Here is a 19,341-nt window from a genome sequence, read left to right as displayed (position 1 = left end):
ATCCGCCCATGACCGTGGGCACGGCTGTTCGAACAGTTTAATAACCTCTGCAAAGGGGGTACACTTTACTCACACGACATTACTAACCCGGATCATCCAGCCCATGCAGAACGGCCATGACTAGAGACCTTAAGGCTTTCATGACAAGGCATTTCGAAAGCCGACACAGGTTCACCATATGCCAACGAGAGGGGTCCCAGACCAACACCAGATTAGGTCCCAGACCATACTGTGCCAGGAAGCCCAGGGGTCCTCCCCGACACCACCCCGGCGAATCCACATGTCTCTTGGCATCAAGGCTCCCCTGATTAGCTAATTACTCAGCCAGGGGTGTCCCATTCCACCCATGTGGTCGTACTTGCCTTATGTTCGGATGAAATTCCAAGGAAACGGTCCTTAAGTGTAAGAGCGGGAAACCGTACACCCGGTACGTTCCCCGGTCCGCGATTTTGGAAATTCATTTAGTTCGCAAGCACCGACCCAGGTGTCGGGTTTTTCAAGTCTTTTGTAAAACCCAAGTTTTACTCATCATTGGATATTTTAAATTTGAGGGGAGGTGTTCCGATGCCCGTGCCCGAAGGCCCATGCATCGAAACACAACAATCGACAAAGGAGGTTTAAGTGTTCAATAAATCAAGGAGGGTAATTGCAGCAATTAGGGTTGGGGGCCGGCAGGCTATCTCGCGAGCCGCGGCCGAATTACTTGTGTAAATCCTATTCATGCAAAATTTACGGAAAGAAATACTTAGATTTAAATTATTGGTGCAAGATGATCAAAGGTGACTTGCCTTGCTCGAGATCTTGAGCCTGATCCTCGAAATCCTCGCACTGCGGGTCTTCGGGCACCGAAACTACACGCGAAACGGGACAACTCAACAAACGGCGAAAATAAAGCCCTATTATTGACCTCTAAGCATGCCATTAGATAGATCTCGAGATTTGAGGAATTTTGGAAGTTGAACGGAGTCAAACGGACTTACGGTTGGGAAGGTATTGAATTTCTAAGATTATTGGATTTTTGATCTAAAGGAAAAGGATTTATTTAAACCCCTTTTTTTTTGAAAAAGAAAAGAAAAGAAAAGAAGGAGGGGGGGATTAGACTTTCCTCGGGCGGCTAGGGCGCGGCCCGAGAGAAAGGGGCGGCTCGGCCAAGCTTAATGGGCCGGCCGGCCCAAGAAGGCGGCCCATGGCGCGTGCGGGCGGGGAAGGGAGAGAGAGAGCCGGTGGGCCGGGTCCATTCCGCGTGGTCCCGAGTGGGACCCGCTTGTCAGCGACTCGGCTCACCGTGAGCGAGGTGCACGCGGCGCGTGCTAGGGTTCGAGGAGAGAGACGCGGTGCACGCGCGCGGTTCGCGGCGGACGCGGATGCGGCGGGCCCACGCGCAGCCTTACGGCTCACGGTGGACCGCGTGCGCGAGCGGGGCCGGAGGGAGCGGCTGACCGGGGTCGGCTCGACCCGGTCTTGGCCGAGCTGGCGCCGACGTGGCGCCTACGTGGCTGCCACGTGGGCCGGCGGGAGGTAGACGACGACGTCGGCCGAAACGGACGGCGGACGACGGCGGCGAGCGGCGGAGCGCACCACGGCGATACAGGCGAAAGCGAGCACTCCGGGAGGTTGCACGGGACGAGAGGAGACGAGCCAACGGCTTGGATTTGCCGGGGGATGCTCGACGGCGGCGGATTGCGGCGGCGGCAACCGGCGGCGAGGGAAGGGGGAAACGGCGACGAGGTCACAAGGGGTCGATTCCCGGCGGTGAGAGCATCTACGCGGCTACGGGAATCCGTTGCTAGTGTCGGATTGGACGGAGCTACGCCGAGCGAGGCCGGCGACGAGCGGGTGCTACGGAGCACGGGCGGCGACGGCGGCGAGCACACAGCGGGCGGCGGCAACGGTCGGGGCGGCGCCAGCTAGCTACGGGGAGGCTACTCATGCTACTATCCGAGTCTAAGAGGAGGAGGTGGAACGAGAAGGGAGAACGGAGGGAGACACTACCGTGCGGGGAAGGGGGCGCAGTGACGAGAACCGACGGCGCGGGAGCGATCTCTCCGGCCTCGGGCCGGGGAAGAGGAAGAAGAGGGCGCGCCCGGAGTCCCCTTCCGCGTCCTTGCTCGTGCCGGCTCCTCCAGCACACGCGACGGCGGCGGTCGGCGAGAGAGACGGCAATGGCGCGGGCGGAAAACGGGGAAGATTGGGAGGGAAAAAGGAAGGGAGGGCGCCTGGGTTTATAGGGTGGCGATGTCGGTTTGGGGGAGGGGAACCGACATTGGACGGTCAAGCCAGCGAGCTGGCGCTCCGGCTAGCGGCCAAATCGGCGACAGGGAGGAGGGGAATGACGCCGGCGGAGGAAGAGAAAGAAAGAAAAAGGAAGGGAGAAAGGGAGCTTGTCCCTTGCCTCTTTGGGAAAAGGAGGAGGGAGCGGGGGCGACGCGGCAGAGGGGGGGCTCTGCCTCCGTCCCTTGGAGGCACGCGCGAGGAGTGGCGGGGCCGAGTCGATGACGACGGCGATGACGGCTTGGAGCGGAGCGGCGACACGGGCGGCAGGCGCGGCAGGCGCGGCAGAGGCTGACGGCGGCGGCGACCAGGCGGTCGGCCACCACGACGCGCGCGCGCGCGGGAAGCAACGGCGCGCGGTGACGATTTGGCGGCGTCGGCAGGAACGGCAGCGGGAAGCGGGAGGGAGGGCTCGGCTCCGCGCGGCTCGCGCGCACGCGCGTGCAGCGCTCGGGCAGAGCGGGGAGAGGGAGAGAGAGAGAGAGAGAGAGAGAGAGAGAGCCGGGGAGGGAGGGGGAGATGGGCCGAGAGGGATTCGGCCCATCGAACCCTAGGGAGGCGAATTAGACTTTTGCGGAGGGATTTGATTTGGGAAGGATTTGGATTCGGGATTGAACTCGACGATGGCTCGGGGATTTGAGATCTGAGATGGCACGGGCACTAGACAACAAGCAAAGAAACGGATTTCGCAAATAGGATTTTTAGGAGCTAGTTTTTCCGCTAGGCGCCACGACGGAACGGGCGCTACAGACCAACCCCCCTAACAAGAATCTCGACCCCGAGATTCAGCACCTAAGGGAGCAGCTCCGGGAACTCGGCGCGGAGAAGATCTTCTCGTTCCCAGGTTGCCTCATCCTCAGAATGATTGCTCCACTGGACCTTGTAGAACTTGATAGTCTTTCTTCGGGTCTGACGCTCCGCCTCTTCAAGAAGCTTGATCGGTCTTTCCTTGTAGGTCAGGTTCTTTTCCAGCTCGATATTTCCCAGGGGGACTTGTTCTTCTGGAACTCGAAGACATTTCTTTAACTGGGATACATGGAATACATTGTGCACATCTGCGAGACCTTCAGGTAACTCGAGCTGATAAGCCACTTCGCCACGTCTGGCGGCTATGAGGTAGGGGCCGATGTAGCGGGGTGCTAACTTGCCGGACATCCCAAACCTCCTCATACCACGGAGAGGTGATACCCGCAGGTACACGTGGTCTCCTTTTTCGAATTCAAGGTCACGCCTCCGATTGTTAGCGTAATTCTTCTGACGGTTCTGAGCTGTCTTTAAACGTTCTCGGATCAGCTTAACTTGTTCTTCTGCTGCCTTGAGTATGTCGGGACCGAATACCTGTGCTTCGCCCACCTCATTCCAGCACAAGGGAGTGCGGCACTTTCTTCCGAACATTGCCTCATTCGGCGACATCCGAATGCTGGCCTGATAACTGTTGTTGTATGAGAACTCAGCATACGGCAAACAACGATCCCAAGTGCCTTCGAAATCCAGGGCACACGCACGTAGCATGTCTTCTAGGATTTGGTTTACCCTTTCTGTCTGACCATCAGTCTGCGGATGGTAAGCTGTGCTAAAATTTAGATCGGTTCCAAGAGCTTCATGCAACTGCTTCCAGAACCTTGAGGTGAACTGAGTGCCTCGGTCTGACACAATCTTCTTGGGACAGCCAAATCTACATACGACATGGGTCATGTAGAGTTCTGCTAATTTCTTTCCATCATAGGTGGTTTTCACTGGCACGAAATGAGCTGATTTCGTGAGTCGGTCCACGATTACCCAGATGGAGTCGTACCCGCTAGGGGTTCTTGGCAAACCGGTGATGAAATCCATTCCGATCTCTTCCCATTTCCACTCGGGGATCGGTAGGGGTCGTAGCAGACCAGCTGGCCTCTGATGCTCTGCCTTGACTCTTTGGCAAATGTCACACAGGGCTACGTATTCTGCGACATCTCGCTTCATTCCAGCCCACCAGAAGTATGCCTTGATATCCTGGTACATCTTCGTACTTCCTGGATGAATGGAGTAGGCGGACTCATGAGCTTCCTTTAGGATGAGATCTCTTAACTCCTTCTTGGCCGGTACACAGATGCGTGGGCCACACCAAACCGTGCCTTGATCGTCTATGGAGAAATCGGTGTTCTTCTTCTCCTGTATTCTTTTTATTAACTCTTTTATCCCTTTATCATCTTTCTGAGCTTCCCGGATTTGCGATTCTAGGGTAGGCTGCACTGTCAAGCAGGGACACCTGACTGTACCATGGTCAGCCTTAACTCCTCCAATTCTCTGCACAGGCGATCTTGGTCTGGTCGTGTTTGAGCTACATTGCAATAGGTCTTGCGACTTAGCGCATCAGCGACCACATTAGCTTTACCGGGATGGTAATGAATTCCAAGATCGTAATCCTTGATTAGTTCCAACCATCTTCTCTGCCTCATATTTAACTCGGTCTGCGTGAAGATATACTTAAGACTTTTGTGATCGGTGTATACTTCACATCTGTTCCCGATTAAATAGTGCCTCCAGATCTTAAGAGCGTGAACCACGGCTGCCAACTCGAGATCGTGGGTGGGATAGTTGACTTCATGGGGCCTGAGCTGCCTGGATGCATAGGCCACAACCTTTCGTTCTTGCATTAGGACGCATCCTAAGCCTTGTCTTGATGCATCACAGAAGATCTCGAAGTCTTTTCGGATATCTGGCAAGGTGAGAACTGGGGCAGTGGTTAACCTTTTCTTCATTTCTTGAAAGCCGTCTTCACAGGCTGCTGACCATTCAAATTTCTTTTCCTTCTTTAACAGCTCGGTCATAGGTCTGGCTAGCTTAGAGAATCCTTCAATGAATCTTCGGTAATATCCAGCTAAGCCAAGGAAGCTGCGGATCTCTGACACATTTTTGGGCGGGTTCCAAGCAAGTACAGCTTCAACCTTGCTGGGATCTACTTCGACACCGTTGGAGGAGATCACGTGTCCAAGAAATGCTACTCGGTCCAACCAGAATTCGCATTTCGAGAACTTAGCGAATAGTTGATGATCCCTAAGCTTTCCCATTATCAGCCTCAGGTGTTCAGCATGTTCTTCCTCATTCCTGGAGTATATCAGGATGTCATCGATGAATACCACGACAAACTGGTCCAGGTATTCCATGAAGATCTTGTTCATTAAGTTCATGAAGAATGCTGGAGCATTGGTGAGTCCGAAGGACATCACTGTGAACTCATATAGACCATAACGCGTTGAGAAAGCGGTCTTCGGGATATCTTCAGATCTGATTTTTAATTGGTGGTAACCTGATCTCAAGTCAATTTTAGAGAAAACTCTTGCTCCTTTAAGTTGATCGAACAAGTCGTCAATCCGTGGCAACGGGTACTTGTTCTTTATAGTTACTTCATTCAGGGCTCTATAGTCGATTACCATTCTCTCAGAGCCATCCTTTTTCTTAACCAGGAGCACTGGGGCTCCCCAAGGGGATGAGCTAGGTCGCACATAACCTTTACTCTCCAATTCTTCGATTTGTCTTTTGACTTCTGCTAACTCATTAGCTGCCATTCGGTAGGGTCTTTTTGCAATTGGTGCGGTGCCTGGTGCCAGTTCTATGGCGAACTCAATCTCTCGATCTGGTGGCATACTCGTTAATTCTTCTGGAAATACGTCAGGATATTCACAGACTATGGGCACCGACTCCAAGGAGGTGACTTGTAAACAGGTTAGGATAGACCGACTTGCTGTAGGGGTGTTAGAGGTAAAGCGGACTTGCTTTCCTCCGGGTCCTTGCAAGGTGATGGACCTTTCAGCACAATCTATCTGTCCTTTGTGCTTAGCCAACCAATCCATCCCTAGGATGATGTCCAACCTTTGCGAGTCTAGGACTATCGGTTTGGCTAGGAAGTCAACTTCCTCAATTCTAAGGTTAACTTCCGGGCATATTTGAGTTGCCCTTATATTCCTTCCAGGGGAATGTACTATCATTGGTACACGTAAATTTTGGGTTTTCCAACCATTTCTTTTCACAAAAGCTTGTGATATGAAAGAATGGGAAGCTCCCGAATCAAACAGGATTATCGCGGGTACGGAGTTGACAGAGAACATACCCATCACAACGTCCGGAGCATCTTGAGCGGTCTCAGCTTGAATGTGGTTCACCCGGCCTCGACCAAAGTTGTTGAAAGCACGAGAACCTTGTCCACTTGCTTGAGAGCTAGGACGAGACTGAGCTGCCGCTGGAGTAGGAGTTCTGGCAGTGCTGCCATTAGCATGCCCTGAGTTGGTGTTGGTAGGATTCTGAGGGCACTGTCTGGCATAGTGACCCATCTGGTTGCACCGGAAACACTGAACTGCTGACAGTCCTAGCGGTGACTTGAAAGAGGAAACACTGTTTGGCGCAGTATTGCCACTTGGGGCGCGCTGCTGTGGCTGAGGTGCCGGTCGGTTCATTTGAGGGCGAGGGGCGTAGCCTGGCTGGCGGTTAGCCTGAGTGACCGATTGGTGATATTGCATGGGTTGACCAAGGCGAGGGCGAGGTGCGCCTCGGGAAGAATTCCCCTGATGGTTAGACTTGCGTTTCTTGTATTCTTCGGTCGCCTCTTTTCTGGCGTCCTCAAGTAGAAGTGCCTTGTTGATCATATGTTGAAAAGTGGGGAAATCGTGGGCAAGCAACTGGAGTCTCATTCCAACTGCAATTCCCTTCAAGAACTTCCTGATCTTCTTCTTGCCTGTGTCCACTTCCTCGGGGGCGTACCGAGCCAACTTGTTGAACTGACTTAGGTACTCATTGACACTACTATGGCCTTGCTTAAGCCTGTTAAATTCCTCTTTCTTCATATCAATAGCGCTTCGGGTACATGAGCTGCACGGAAAGCCGTAGCAAACTCATCCCAAGTAATGTCAGTGGGTTCAGGGTGTGCATTGCAGTAATTCTCCCACCAATCTGCGGCAGGTCCTCTTAGTTGGTGAGAGGCGTAGAGCGTCTTCTCAACAGGAGTACACTGCACTAAGTTGAGTTTTCTATCAACATCCTTCAGCCAATCGTCAGCCTCAACGGGCTCAACGGTCTGAGAGAACTCTGGCGGCCGAGACCTCAGGAAGTCTGTCAGCTTGGATCTATTGTTGCCCATGTGAGGGTGGCCATTTCCATGCGCATTATGCTGAAAACCGGCTATGGCTGCGGCTAATCCTTGCAAGATTTGTGTCTGAACTGCCATCAAGTGCTGCATGTTGTTTTCCACATGAGGTGGGGAAGGGATGCGTTCTTCTCCAGAATTGTGACTGGCGGTGCGGTGAGAGCGGTGAGATTGTTCTTCTTCTGCATTACGAGAAGCTGTGTGATGTGAGCGATTGCTGCGGTGAGGTTGCTCAACTTCTGCATTGCGGGAAGTAGTACGGTGCGAACGGCTGCTGTGGTGAGACTGCTCATTAGCTGACTCATGATTTGCTTCTGGCTCAACTCTACCTTCCTCAAAACCGAGGCGGACTGGTGCACGAGCGGCACGGCGGGGGCGGCTAGCCATCTAAACTCCCAGAAGAGGGCGAGGTAAGAATCAGATAAGCACTTAGGAGGGCAAGGAGCAAAATAAATATCAACTCAGATAGCACGCACTAGGCATAAACTGGATTTCTCAAATCATAAAAAAAAAACACCTGATACAACGGGTGTGGACCAGTCACAGAGCTACGCCGAGCTTGACTGTACGCACACCACCTAGGAGATCCAGACTACCAAACAACACCCACATCAACACACGCACGCACTACCTCGCCACGACTCCAAAAGAGTTGGCGGCGGAACAAAAGGGCCCGACACACGGACGGCTGCTGAAGACTGCCTCCTCTACTCCTCGTCTGCCTGACTGCCTCCTGTAGTCGGCTCCTCAGTCGAAGAAACGTCGATCGGCTGACGCGAAGGGACCGGCGGAACCTGTCGAGGGCCGGCAGCAGCACGGGCCGCTGGCGGTGGGGGAGCTGGGTAGTCGAAACGGAACACGGTGGAAGCACCAACAACACGCTTCCGCGCAGTGCGGATAAAGCGTGGGCCACGGTGGGAGGAAGCAACGGGAGTGTGTCCGGGGGTGTAGGAGGGGCTAACTGGGTGTGGGTAGGGGGAGTACACTGGTGAGTACGGCGCACGCGAGCTGGGGGAGCGCGGGCCACTAGGAGTGCGAGCAGAGCCGCGAGAGCTGTGAGAGGACAGGTGGCTGGCGTGGCAGAGGCGGCCTGAGTCCCAAGAGACAGTGTCAACTGAGGTGACACCCTCCTCGGCCAGACGGGCCTCCAGAGCGGCGTAGCGGCGGGCAAGGGAGCGGTAAGCCTCAAGGAGTAGGTCGTGCTGAGTGGCCTGAGCCTCCGAAAGCTCAACCATGTGAGTCAGCACTGGCTGAGACTCGCTGTACGGACAAGGGTACCTAGCGTCTAGGTGGCCAGAACGAAGGCGTGGGAGCTGCCGGAAGGCAGAGCCCCCGAGACGGTGGCTGTAGTCGTGGGCCAAGCGACGAAGCGCAGTCCAGGAGAGGTCCTGGTACGCGATCTGGATAGTGGGCCTGGCCACAGTGAAGTGGTGTGGGCGAAGGCCAGCTCCGTATATACCTCCACGAGGGTAAAGGTACACAGAGAGCTCACAGCGAGGAGGAACACGGTCCACGGAGTACCCCGTGTACTCAGGACACGAGAAGCCAAGGAAGCGGGCGAGGTCACGAAGCTGAGCGACGTGGTGACCCTCACCAAAACCGTGGGAACTGAAGCTAGCGTTCACTGCCATCTACAATTTTGAAAGAGGGAGAAAAGATCAGTAACCATTTTAGCAACAAACTATTGAAAATGAAGAAACCAAAAGAAGCCTTAGCTTTTCGCAAGTAGTTTTGAACTTAGTATCCTTAGGGTCGTCCTAAACGTCGGGTTTCGCCCTAGGGCCAAGCCTGTGCTCTGATACCATCTCTTGTCACGCCCCGAACTAGTCCCGAGCGGAACTAGCCCGTGACGCTCCAAATTAACCTGTTAATCGATACCAGTCCCAGGAAACAGTGCTGGTATCACAGGAAGACAGAATATCACAGCAACAGAGGTCTCTTTATTATAGAGTAGGAGTACAGTCATGTTGGGCTACGGACAGATCCCGAGCTCACAACTGCATTTCAAAAGGGAAGCGGAAGCCAAGAATTGGACCAAACATCACAGGCGCGACTTGGGAACTAGGCCGAAACCCTAAAACTCATCGTATCCGGCTTGCTCCTGGAAGAACTCCTCGTCAGCGGGATCCGCTTCATCTTCTTCATCAACTGGGGGGGGATTATGTATATAGGGCAAGGGTGAGTACGGGAGTACTCAGCAAGCCATGGGAAATAAGTGTTTAATGCAGGCTTCAAAGGAAAGGCTGTTGTTTTTTTTTTGCAATTGATTTTTATTTAAACTCCTTTTTGAAACAGCTAAGTGAGTGCTTCTCAAACGACACGGATGAGACAGTGCGTCGTGTCCGGTCGGAGTATGTGCAATGTATCAGTCTTTTGAATTGATCAAGTTTGGCACCCGGCCAACAGCTTTCAAACGGCCACTCGGGCCTGGCTGATCCCATCAGCCGCAGATTTTCCAAACATCAAACCCATTCCTCAACAGCAAATTTCACAAGGCAGTAGTCAAACAAAACTACGCTAGGAATCACCTCACATCCGCCCATGACCGTGGGCACGGCTGTTCGAACAGTTTAATAACCTCTGCAAAGGGGGTACACTTTACTCACACGACATTACTAACCCGGATCATCCAGCCCATGCAGAACGGCCATGACTAGAGACCTTAAGGCTTTCATGACAAGGCATTTCGAAAGCCGACACAGGTTCACCATATGCCAACGAGAGGGGTCCCAGACCAACACCAGATTAGGTCCCAGACCATACTGTGCCAGGAAGCCCAGGGGTCCTCCCCGACACCACCCCGGCGAATCCACATGTCTCTTGGCATCAAGGCTCCCCTGATTAGCTAATTACTCAGCCAGGGGTGTCCCATTCCACCCATGTGGTCGTACTTGCCTTATGTTCGGATGAAATTCCAAGGAAACGGTCCTTAAGTGTAAGAGCGGGAAACCGTACACCCGATACGTTCCCCGGTCCGCGATTTTGGAAATTCATTTAGTTCGCAAGCACCGACCCAGGTGTCGGGTTTTTCAAGTCTTTTGTAAAACCCAAGTTTTACTCATCATTGGATATTTTAAATTTGAGGGGAGGTGTTCCGATGCCCGTGCCCGAAGGCCCATGCATCGAAACACAACAGTCGACAAAGGAGGTTTAAGTGTTCAATAAATCAAGGAGGGTAATTGCAGCAATTAGGGTTGGGGGCCGGCAGGCTATCTCGCGAGCCGCGGCCGAATTACTTGTGTAAATCCTATTCATGCAAAATTTGCGGAAAGAAATACTTAGATTTAAATTATTGGTGCAAGATGATCAAAGGTGACTTGCCTTGCTCGAGATCTTGAGCCTGATCCTCGAAATCCTCGCACTGCGGGTCTTCGGGCACCGAAACTACACGCGAAACGGGACAACTCAACAAACGGCGAAAATAAAGCCCTATTATTGACCTCTAAGCATGCCATTAGATAGATCTCGAGATTTGAGGAATTTTGGAAGTTGAACGGAGTCAAACGGACTTACGGTTGGGAAGGTATTGAATTTCTAAGATTATTGGATTTTTGATCTAAAGGAAAAGGATTTATTTAAACCCCTTTTTTTTTGAAAAAGAAAAGAAAAGAAAAGAAGGAGGGGGGGGATTAGACTTTCCTCGGGCGGCTAGGGCGCGGCCCGAGAGAAAGGGGCGGCTCGGCCAAGCTTAATGGGCCGGCCGGCCCAAGAAGGCGGCCCATGGCGCGTGCGGGCGGGGAAGGGAGAGAGAGAGCCGGTGGGCCGGGTCCATTCCGCGTGGTCCCGAGTGGGACCCGCTTGTCAGCGACTCGGCTCACCGTGAGCGAGGTGCACGCGGCGCGTGCTAGGGTTCGAGGAGAGAGACGCGGTGCACGCGCGCGGTTCGCGGCGGACGCGGATGCGGCGGGCCCACGCGCAGCCTTACGGCTCACGGTGGACCGCGTGCGCGAGCGGGGCCGGAGGGAGCGGCTGACCGGGGTCGGCTCGACCCGGTCTTGGCCGAGCTGGCGCCGACGTGGCGCCTACGTGGCTGCCACGTGGGCCGGCGGGAGGTAGACGACGACGTTGGCCGAAACGGACGGCGGACGACGGCGGCGAGCGGCGGAGCGCACCACGGCGATACAGGCGAAAGCGAGCACTCCGGGAGGTTGCACGGGACGAGAGGAGACGAGCCAACGGCTTGGATTTGCCGGGGGATGCTCGACGGCGGCGGATTGCGGCGGCGGCAACCGGCGGCGAGGGAAGGGGAAAACGGCGACGAGGTCACGAGGGGTCGATTCCCGGCGGTGAGAGCATCTACGCGGCTACGGGAATCCGTTGCTAGTGTCGGATTGGACGGAGCTACGCCGAGCGAGGCCGGCGACGAGCGGGTGCTACGGAGCACGGGCGGCGACGGCGGCGAGCACACAGCGGGCGGCGGCAACGGTCGGGGCGGCGCCAGCTAGCTACGGGGAGGCTACTCGTGCTACTATCCGAGTCTAAGAGGAGGAGGTGGAACGAGAAGGGAGAACGGAGGGAGACACTACCGTGCGGGGAAGGGGGCGCAGTGACGAGAACCGACGGCGCGGGAGCGATCTCTCCGGCCTCGGGCCGGGGAAGAGGAAGAAGAGGGCGCGCCCGGAGTCCCCTTCCGCGTCCTTGCTCGTGCCGGCTCCTCCAGCACACGCGACGGCGGCGGTCGGCGAGAGAGACGGCAATGGCGCGGGCGGAAAACGGGGAAGATTGGGAGGGAAAAAGGAAGGGAGGGCGCCTGGGTTTATAGGGCGGTGATGTCGGTTTGAGGGAGGGGAACCGACATTGGACGGTCAAGCCAGCGAGCTGGCGCTCCGGCTAGCGGCCAAATCGGCGACAGGGAGGAGGGGAATGACGCCGGCGGAGGAAGAGAAAGAAAGAAAAAGGAAGGGAGAAAGGGAGCTTGTCCCTTGCCTCTTTGGGAAAAGGAGGAGGGAGCGGGGGCGACGCGGTAGAGGGGGGGCTCTGCCTCCGTCCCTTGGAGGCACGCGCGGGGAGTGGCGGGGCCGAGTCGATGACGACGGCGATGACGGCGGAGGCGGCTTGGAGCGGAGCGGCGACACGGGCGGCAGGCGCGGCAGGCGCGGCAGAGGCTGACGGCGGCGGCGACCAGGCGGTCGGCCACCACGACGCGCACGCGCGTGGGAAGCAACGGCGCGCGGCGACGATTTGGCGGCGTCGGCAGGAACGGCAGCGGGAAGCGGGAGGGAGGGCTCGGCTCCGCGCGGCTCGCGCGCACGCGCGTGCAGCGCTCGGGCAGAGCGGGGAGAGGGAGAGAGAGAGAGAGAGAGAGAGAGCCGGGGAGGGAGGGGGAGATGGGCCGAGAGGGATTCGGCCCATCGAACCCTAGGGAGGCGAATTAGACTTTTGCGGAGGGATTTGATTTGGGAAGGATTTGGATTCGGGATTGAACTCGACGATGGCTCGGGGATTTGAGATCTGAGATGGCACGGGCACTAGACAACAAGCAAAGAAACGGATTTCACAAATAGGATTTTTAAGAGCTAGTTTTTCCGCTAGGCGCCACGACGGAACGGGCGCTACAAGTCAGCCACCTCATATTAAACAAAATGAAAAAAAAGAATCTTGCAATTAATGGTATAGCCCACTAAATCACACATTTAACAAAAATGAAAAGGATATACACAAACAGGCCGACGCCAACCACCGTTGTTTTTGCCGATTCCGCTAGCAATCTTCCTAGTCGTCGACCAAGATCCTTTCATCAACTCCATCTACTTATTCATCCAAGTAAATTGCACCACCATCACATTGGTTGGTGTTGAAATACCCTATGGAGATAGCTATGCCAACCACAACCCTAAGTGTTGTTGCCGGTTTCGCTAGATCCAGCAGTCTTCTTAGTCGTTGACCATGGTCCTTCCATCGCTCCCTCAAAATACCATAGCCACCATTGAGAGGTGGCCATGCCAATCGCCATTGTTGTTTGCTGATTCCACTGGATCTAGCGGCTTTCCTAGTCATCGACCACCCCTACATATGCCACCGCCACATCAATCATTGCTATTGAAAAAGCCTAACTACCATGGGGAGGTGGCGATGCTAATCACCACCATTGTTGTCGATTTCGATGGGGATGATAGGCTTCCTACCCAGCGGTCAACTCTACACGTTCCTTCCAACCTCCTTCTCGAATTCCTTATGTTTTGCTCTCGTCGTCGTCGTTGTTGATTCCGCTAGATCTAGCGGCCGCGCTAGGCACTAACCACTCTTTACATGTTCATTTCAGCCTCCTCCATGGATTCTTCTATAGTGAATCTTGTCAGCACCACACCAATTAATGCCATCAAAAGGAATTTGGAGAAGACGAGTTCCTTGATGAGCTGACAATGAAGGTCAGTGTAACACTAATGGCCACTTTGGCGTGCTTGATGGGGAGCAATGGAAGCATGACATCCCCTTCCCAACCTCAAAGGACATAGATGTGAAGGTATGACATTAAACAATTGTTGCTCTACTCGGTTAATAGGTCGGTCCTTCTATCTCTCACTTTTTTTTGGGTGGGTTTGGGGTTGGGGGGGGGTTGTGACATTCTTAGGCCCTGTTTGGGGGGCTTACGATTATGAGAATCTGCTAGTTGGTAGGTAGCTTATGAGAATCTAGAGAAGCTGGGTTTTCTAACTTCTAGCTTCTAGTTCATTTTATGGATTCTACAACTATAGATTCTCAGAATTTGGGGTGACAATCTAAATTGTTTTGGGAGTTGGAGATTCTATGGGACACTGCAGCTGCTAGAAATTCCCCCAAACAAGCCTTACAGTGTGTTCTTTTCTCCTGTTTTCTAACTTTTACTCTCTTGTTTTCCATGCACACATTTTTCGAACCGCTAAATGGTGTGTGTGTGTGTGTTTATTTTTTGCAAAAACTTCTATAGGAAAGTTTCTTTAAAAATCATATTAATTCATTTCAAGTTAAAACTTAATTAATCATGAGCTAATCCACCACTCCATTTGCGTGCCAAGAGGAAGACTCATAAGAACACAACCTAATCACGTTCCTTATGTCCTTAGTTGTTTCAAAGATAATGAAAGCTTTATTGAACTCAACTAATTAAATTACACATGATATAAACATGGCATAGTTTTGTAAAGTTAGATCTTTGGCAAAAAAAAAGGTCATTCACACCTATTGTTTTCTAATTGGCTTACTAGCCACAACAAAATTTTGAATTTTTTTAAACCTAATTTTAGAGTTGGTTTTGGAGTTTTTTTTCATCGTAGTTTCTTTTCTATCATTGGCTTTTGAATTGCTAAGAACATAAATATAAACTTTTTAACTATAAATTATTTTTGGTTGCTTCGTTCATTTTTTCACGGCTTATCAGCTGCAAAGTAAAACAATGGGTCTATTGTCGAAAGGGCACACATATTTCCCCCGGTATTCTGCGTGTTGGTAAACAGAAAATTATAAGAATATATTGAAAACCTAAGATTCAAGGGCTAACCAAATTGTACAAGTTACTACCATGATTTGTATTGTGCGATATATTGAGTGGGGCCATGATATATAATTATCTTTGTAACAGGGAAGATAGTTTTTGCAAAATCTGTTGCATTCGAATCAAGCAATATTTGTTAATAAAACCTGACATGACAGTAGGGGGGTGCATTTAAAGGAGAATTGTGAAGCAAGTGACTAAAAATAGACCCCTAAAAGGTGTTGGCTGGCGATGAGATGAGGAGGGGAGAAGGAAACAAGTGAGACCAGCTTCTAGTGTTCCTAATTTGAAAGCACATGTGGGAATCGGGCCTTGTGGGGTGCGGGTAGCCGTTAAGGCCGCGGGGTGACTCCTCCGCCGCAGGATGCAGATCCGACGGCCCAGATCCCACGACCGTTGCGTTTAAACAGGAGAGGCCGGGTGAGCCCTTGCCTTTTCGGCCAAATTACGCCTCCCTACCTCCCCTATTTTATCTCTCCTTTGTCTCCCCTCTCCTCCGCTCCTCCAACCACCGCAGCTCGCACTCGCAGCTAGGCCTCTCCCCTCTGCTGCTTCTTCTTCTTCTGGAGCATCGAGAGAGAGAGAGAGGGGGAGAGAGGTGGCAGGGCAGCAATCTTCTTCCTCCTCTCTCGTCTTCTAGATCGTGTAAGGCTCCTTCTTGCGGTAGATTGATGCGTTCTTGGTCGGAAATTTGGGCTAGAGGAGGAGATTTTCATTTTGAGGGGTTTTTTTTTATGTGGTTTTGCGTTCGATTTGGTTCCCTGAGCTCGTTTTCCCTTGGATCTCCGCTTGGATGGAGACGTGGACGAGTAATTCAGGGAAAAAGATTAGCAGCTAGCTGAAATCGAATCGTCGGTACTCTAGCCTGTAGGATTGGTTCAAGATTAGATCTTTGATGTTTTTGATGGGTTCTTCCTCCTGGTTTTTTCTACCAAGAACGGAGGAAACTCGACAGGGAGATGATTCCGCTTCTTGGAAGGCATGTTCAGCAACTTCTTGGACAGCCTTCCTTTTTTTGTGGGTGTTTTTTCTTTTCTTTTATTTTCTGCTGTGGAATTTCTTCGATCTCTCCACCCTGACGAGAGAGTTCAAGCACAGCAAGTCTCTCGAGTTGGAATTACGAGGGTTCTACTCTGTTTCTTCTCTTGGTTTCTGCCATATTTGACTTCTTGGGGGTCGTTTCGTGGTCAAAACTGGAATTTTTAAGACATCTAGCGAAATATCAGGAGCGAATTCAAATAATAATGTCTTGCCTTTTGTAGATCCGCGTGGCTCGTAATGCTACATGTTCATATCGCTGCGTGTTTCTTCGATTTCTGACAAAAAAAGCGTTCGTGTTCTGACAAAATTTCGGTTTGGTTTTTCTACAGTAGAACGTCAGCAATGGAGAACATGAGATCTGAGAACTTTAACCAAGGTACCAACTTTATCCGCATCTGGAATTCAGGCTTGTTCTGTGTGGCCTTTGTTTGCTGCTCTAACATGTAAATTTGGGCGAAGGTGTTTCAATGGAGGGCGTCAAGCATGCGCCCGAGATGGCAAACACCAACAGGAGGGCTCTGCGGGACATCAAGAACATCATCGGAGCACCTCACCAGCACATGGCTGTGAGCAAGAGGGGTTTGCTAGAGTAATTCCGCCGAGCCTTTGTTTCAACTTTGATTTCTAATCTGCTTTTACAGTTTCTCTAATGGGTCTGAATTTCTTGACATGCTTCAGTAAACCTGCCGCTAAGAACCAAGCTGGACACCGTCCTATGACGAGGTTTGAGCTGTTCTTGATCTTACCGTTCTGTACTGAATTAAGTGAAATGTTTTGTGATAAGTTTGATTTTTTGACAGGAAATTTGCTGCAACACTGGCAAACCAACCCTCCAGTGCTCCCCTGGTAATTACTCATGAAAGCCATATTAAAGTTGTTGCTATATTGATACTGCTGCTGTTCTGATATGTCAACTTCCCCATCATATATCCAATGCTTTCCTAATTGTTCTTTAGGTTTGCTGTTGTTTTGATATGCTCTGAAAATGCTGTGCTCTTTCTATTTGATTTTGTTTAACTTTGAATTAGTACATGTGGTTATTCAGATTTACATGCAGAAACTCGAAATGGTAAATCGGAAAGTTGCAAATGAGATATTAATGTTGCCTGTACACTGCATCTTCTAATTTAATCCAGTGATGTAGAATTTAGTTCGAATGACAGCTCTAGGACTTAACGCCTACAGTTTTCTGACTTCTATTTACATATTCCATAACTAGTAAATTTACAGATGCATAACAGAACAACAATTCTGTGAGCTGCTTTGAACAAATACTAGTAGTCTGAAGAAGCTGTCTTTATTGTGGCAGGCACCCATTGGAAGTGAGAGGCAAAAAAGGACAGCAGATTCTGCATTTCATGGTCCAGCAGATATGGAGTGCACCAAGATCACATCTGATGATTTGCCATTGCCAATGATGTCTGAGATGGACGAAGTGGTAAATGACATGATATACTTGGAATGCATTATTTAGCAATTAGCACTTGGTAGGTAGGATTCATCACTAATCAGCAGTCCAACTTGTTATTTCAGATGGGTTCTGAACTGAAAGAAATTGAGATGGAAGACATTGAGGAGGCAGCACCTGATATTGACAGCTGTGATGCAAATAACTCCCTTGCAGTAGTTGAATATGTTGATGAAATTTACAGCTTCTACAGGAGGAGTGAGGTAACTTTTTTGTGGAACCTGAGAAGTTGTTTTGATGTGTTACCTGGGTAATCAATCTCATTGCAAATTCTGTGTGCACAGGGTTTGAGCTGTGTCTCTCCTAATTACATGTTGAGCCAAAATGACATAAATGAGAAGATGCGCGGCATTCTCATCGATTGGCTGATAGAGGCAAGTATTTCATTCAGCATATTCATCATGTGGTTTGGGAATTCTTAGTTTCTGACAATAACTTGACCAATGCAGGTGCATTACAAGTTAGAGCTATTGGATGAGACCCTCTTCCTTACTGTGAATATCATAGACCGATTCTTGGCTCGCGAAAATGTGGTGCGAAAGAAGCTTCAGTTGGTTGGCGTGACTGCCATGCTGCTCGCCTGCAAGTATGAAGAAGTGAGCGTTCCTGTAGTGGAGGATCTTATCCTAATCTGCGACCGCGCCTACACAAGAACAGATATTCTCGAAATGGTAAGAAGAATACTGTACCTGTTTTTTTCCAGAGCGATCGATATATGTTCAGAGAAGTGAAAGTGTCATTTGTATTTGTGCAGGAGAGGATGATTGTAAACACTCTTCAGTTTGATATGTCAGTTCCAACTCCATACTGTTTCATGAGAAGGTTCCTCAAGGCTGCACAATCTGACAAGAAGGTAGGACAAAAACACACTGGTGCATCCATCTTTGTATTGATATACAGTAGCTTTGCTATGTGAGTGCATTGTCTGACCCAAGTGCCTACTGAAACAGCTTGAGCTCATGTCTTTCTTCATAATTGAGCTGAGCCTTGTCGAGTATGAGATGCTCAAATTCCAGCCGTCAATGCTGGCGGCTGCTGCCATCTACACTGCTCAGTGCACCATTAATGGGTTCAAGTCCTGGAACAAATGCTGTGAGCTGCATACAAAATACTCTGAAGAACAGCTGATGTACCAAAACTGTCCCCAATTCCTGCATTTCAGTACCATATAAACTAAAACTGTCCTCTTGTACTGACAGTTATTTTGTTATCTTTGCCTTGCAGGGAGTGCTCCAAGATGATGGTTGAGCTCCACCAAAAAGCAGGACATGGGAAGCTTACTGGAGTTCATAGAAAGTACAGCACATTTAGGTATGGTTGCGCCGCAAAATCGGAGCCCGCCGTCTTCTTGCTCAAGAGCGTGGCACTGTAACTGATTGGCTCACTATACACACTCTAACTACTTCCATGGAAAGAGGGAATGAGGGGTGTATATATAGAGGCCGGCTGCTTTGATGAAATTACAGAGAAGAGATCTGCATATATGCAACAGCTGTTGCAAAGGATTATTTGATGGGTGGGTTGGGTTGGTGCAATGTGTGCCTTTACTTCCAATAACTTAACATCGTCGAGACATTGATCTGCGTTTGGATGTTTTAGGTTGCTTCCAATTAAATCTGTTGGAACTTGATTTCATGTTGTATTTAAGAGAATTATTCTTCATTTGTTCTGTGGCACATGCAATTTGCCAATAAACATTAATTGAATTGCCTGTTCAATCATCTTGAGTTGAGTCTACCTCTACTGTGGTCTGTGCCATTTTACCATGTTTTTGGTTATGTTCTATGAGTAAACTTCTCTTTGCACCAGTTTGTTAGAGAAATTCAATTCTGAACTCTTTGTGCCCAAAATTTGCCTTGCTTTTGGCTTGGAGAAAGCTGCTTGAGGTTGAAGCAGGCATGGTTTTCAATTGATGACAATATGCAGTGTTGTCAATTGGATTCACATAAAATGCCCCACTATATTCTACCG

The 19,341-nt window shown here is 50.9% G+C and overlaps 1 protein-coding gene across 1 annotated transcript; it reads left to right on the top strand.

Annotated features, from left to right (window-relative positions):
* The first annotated feature begins 15,338 nt into the window (after positions 1-15,338).
* Positions 15,339-19,091, top strand: LOC127778109 (cyclin-B2-2). Its single transcript, XM_052304766.1, has 12 exons — positions 15,339-15,506; positions 16,232-16,278; positions 16,362-16,491; positions 16,581-16,625; positions 16,703-16,748; positions 17,212-17,340; positions 17,436-17,573; positions 17,655-17,744; positions 17,820-18,041; positions 18,125-18,223; positions 18,321-18,499; positions 18,595-19,091. The coding sequence occupies exons 2-12, from the start codon at positions 16,245-16,247 to the stop codon at positions 18,740-18,742; spliced, it is 1,260 nt and encodes a 419-aa protein (XP_052160726.1). The 5' UTR covers positions 15,339-15,506; positions 16,232-16,244; the 3' UTR covers positions 18,743-19,091.
* Positions 19,092-19,341: the final 250 nt, after the last annotated feature.

Source organism: Oryza glaberrima, chromosome 6 (assembly GCF_000147395.1).
Source record: "Oryza glaberrima chromosome 6, OglaRS2, whole genome shotgun sequence".
In the NCBI taxonomy this organism is placed as follows: Eukaryota; Viridiplantae; Streptophyta; class Magnoliopsida; order Poales; family Poaceae; genus Oryza; species Oryza glaberrima.
Note: the sequence above shows the minus strand (reverse complement) of the source record. Positions and strands in the feature narration are given on the sequence as shown.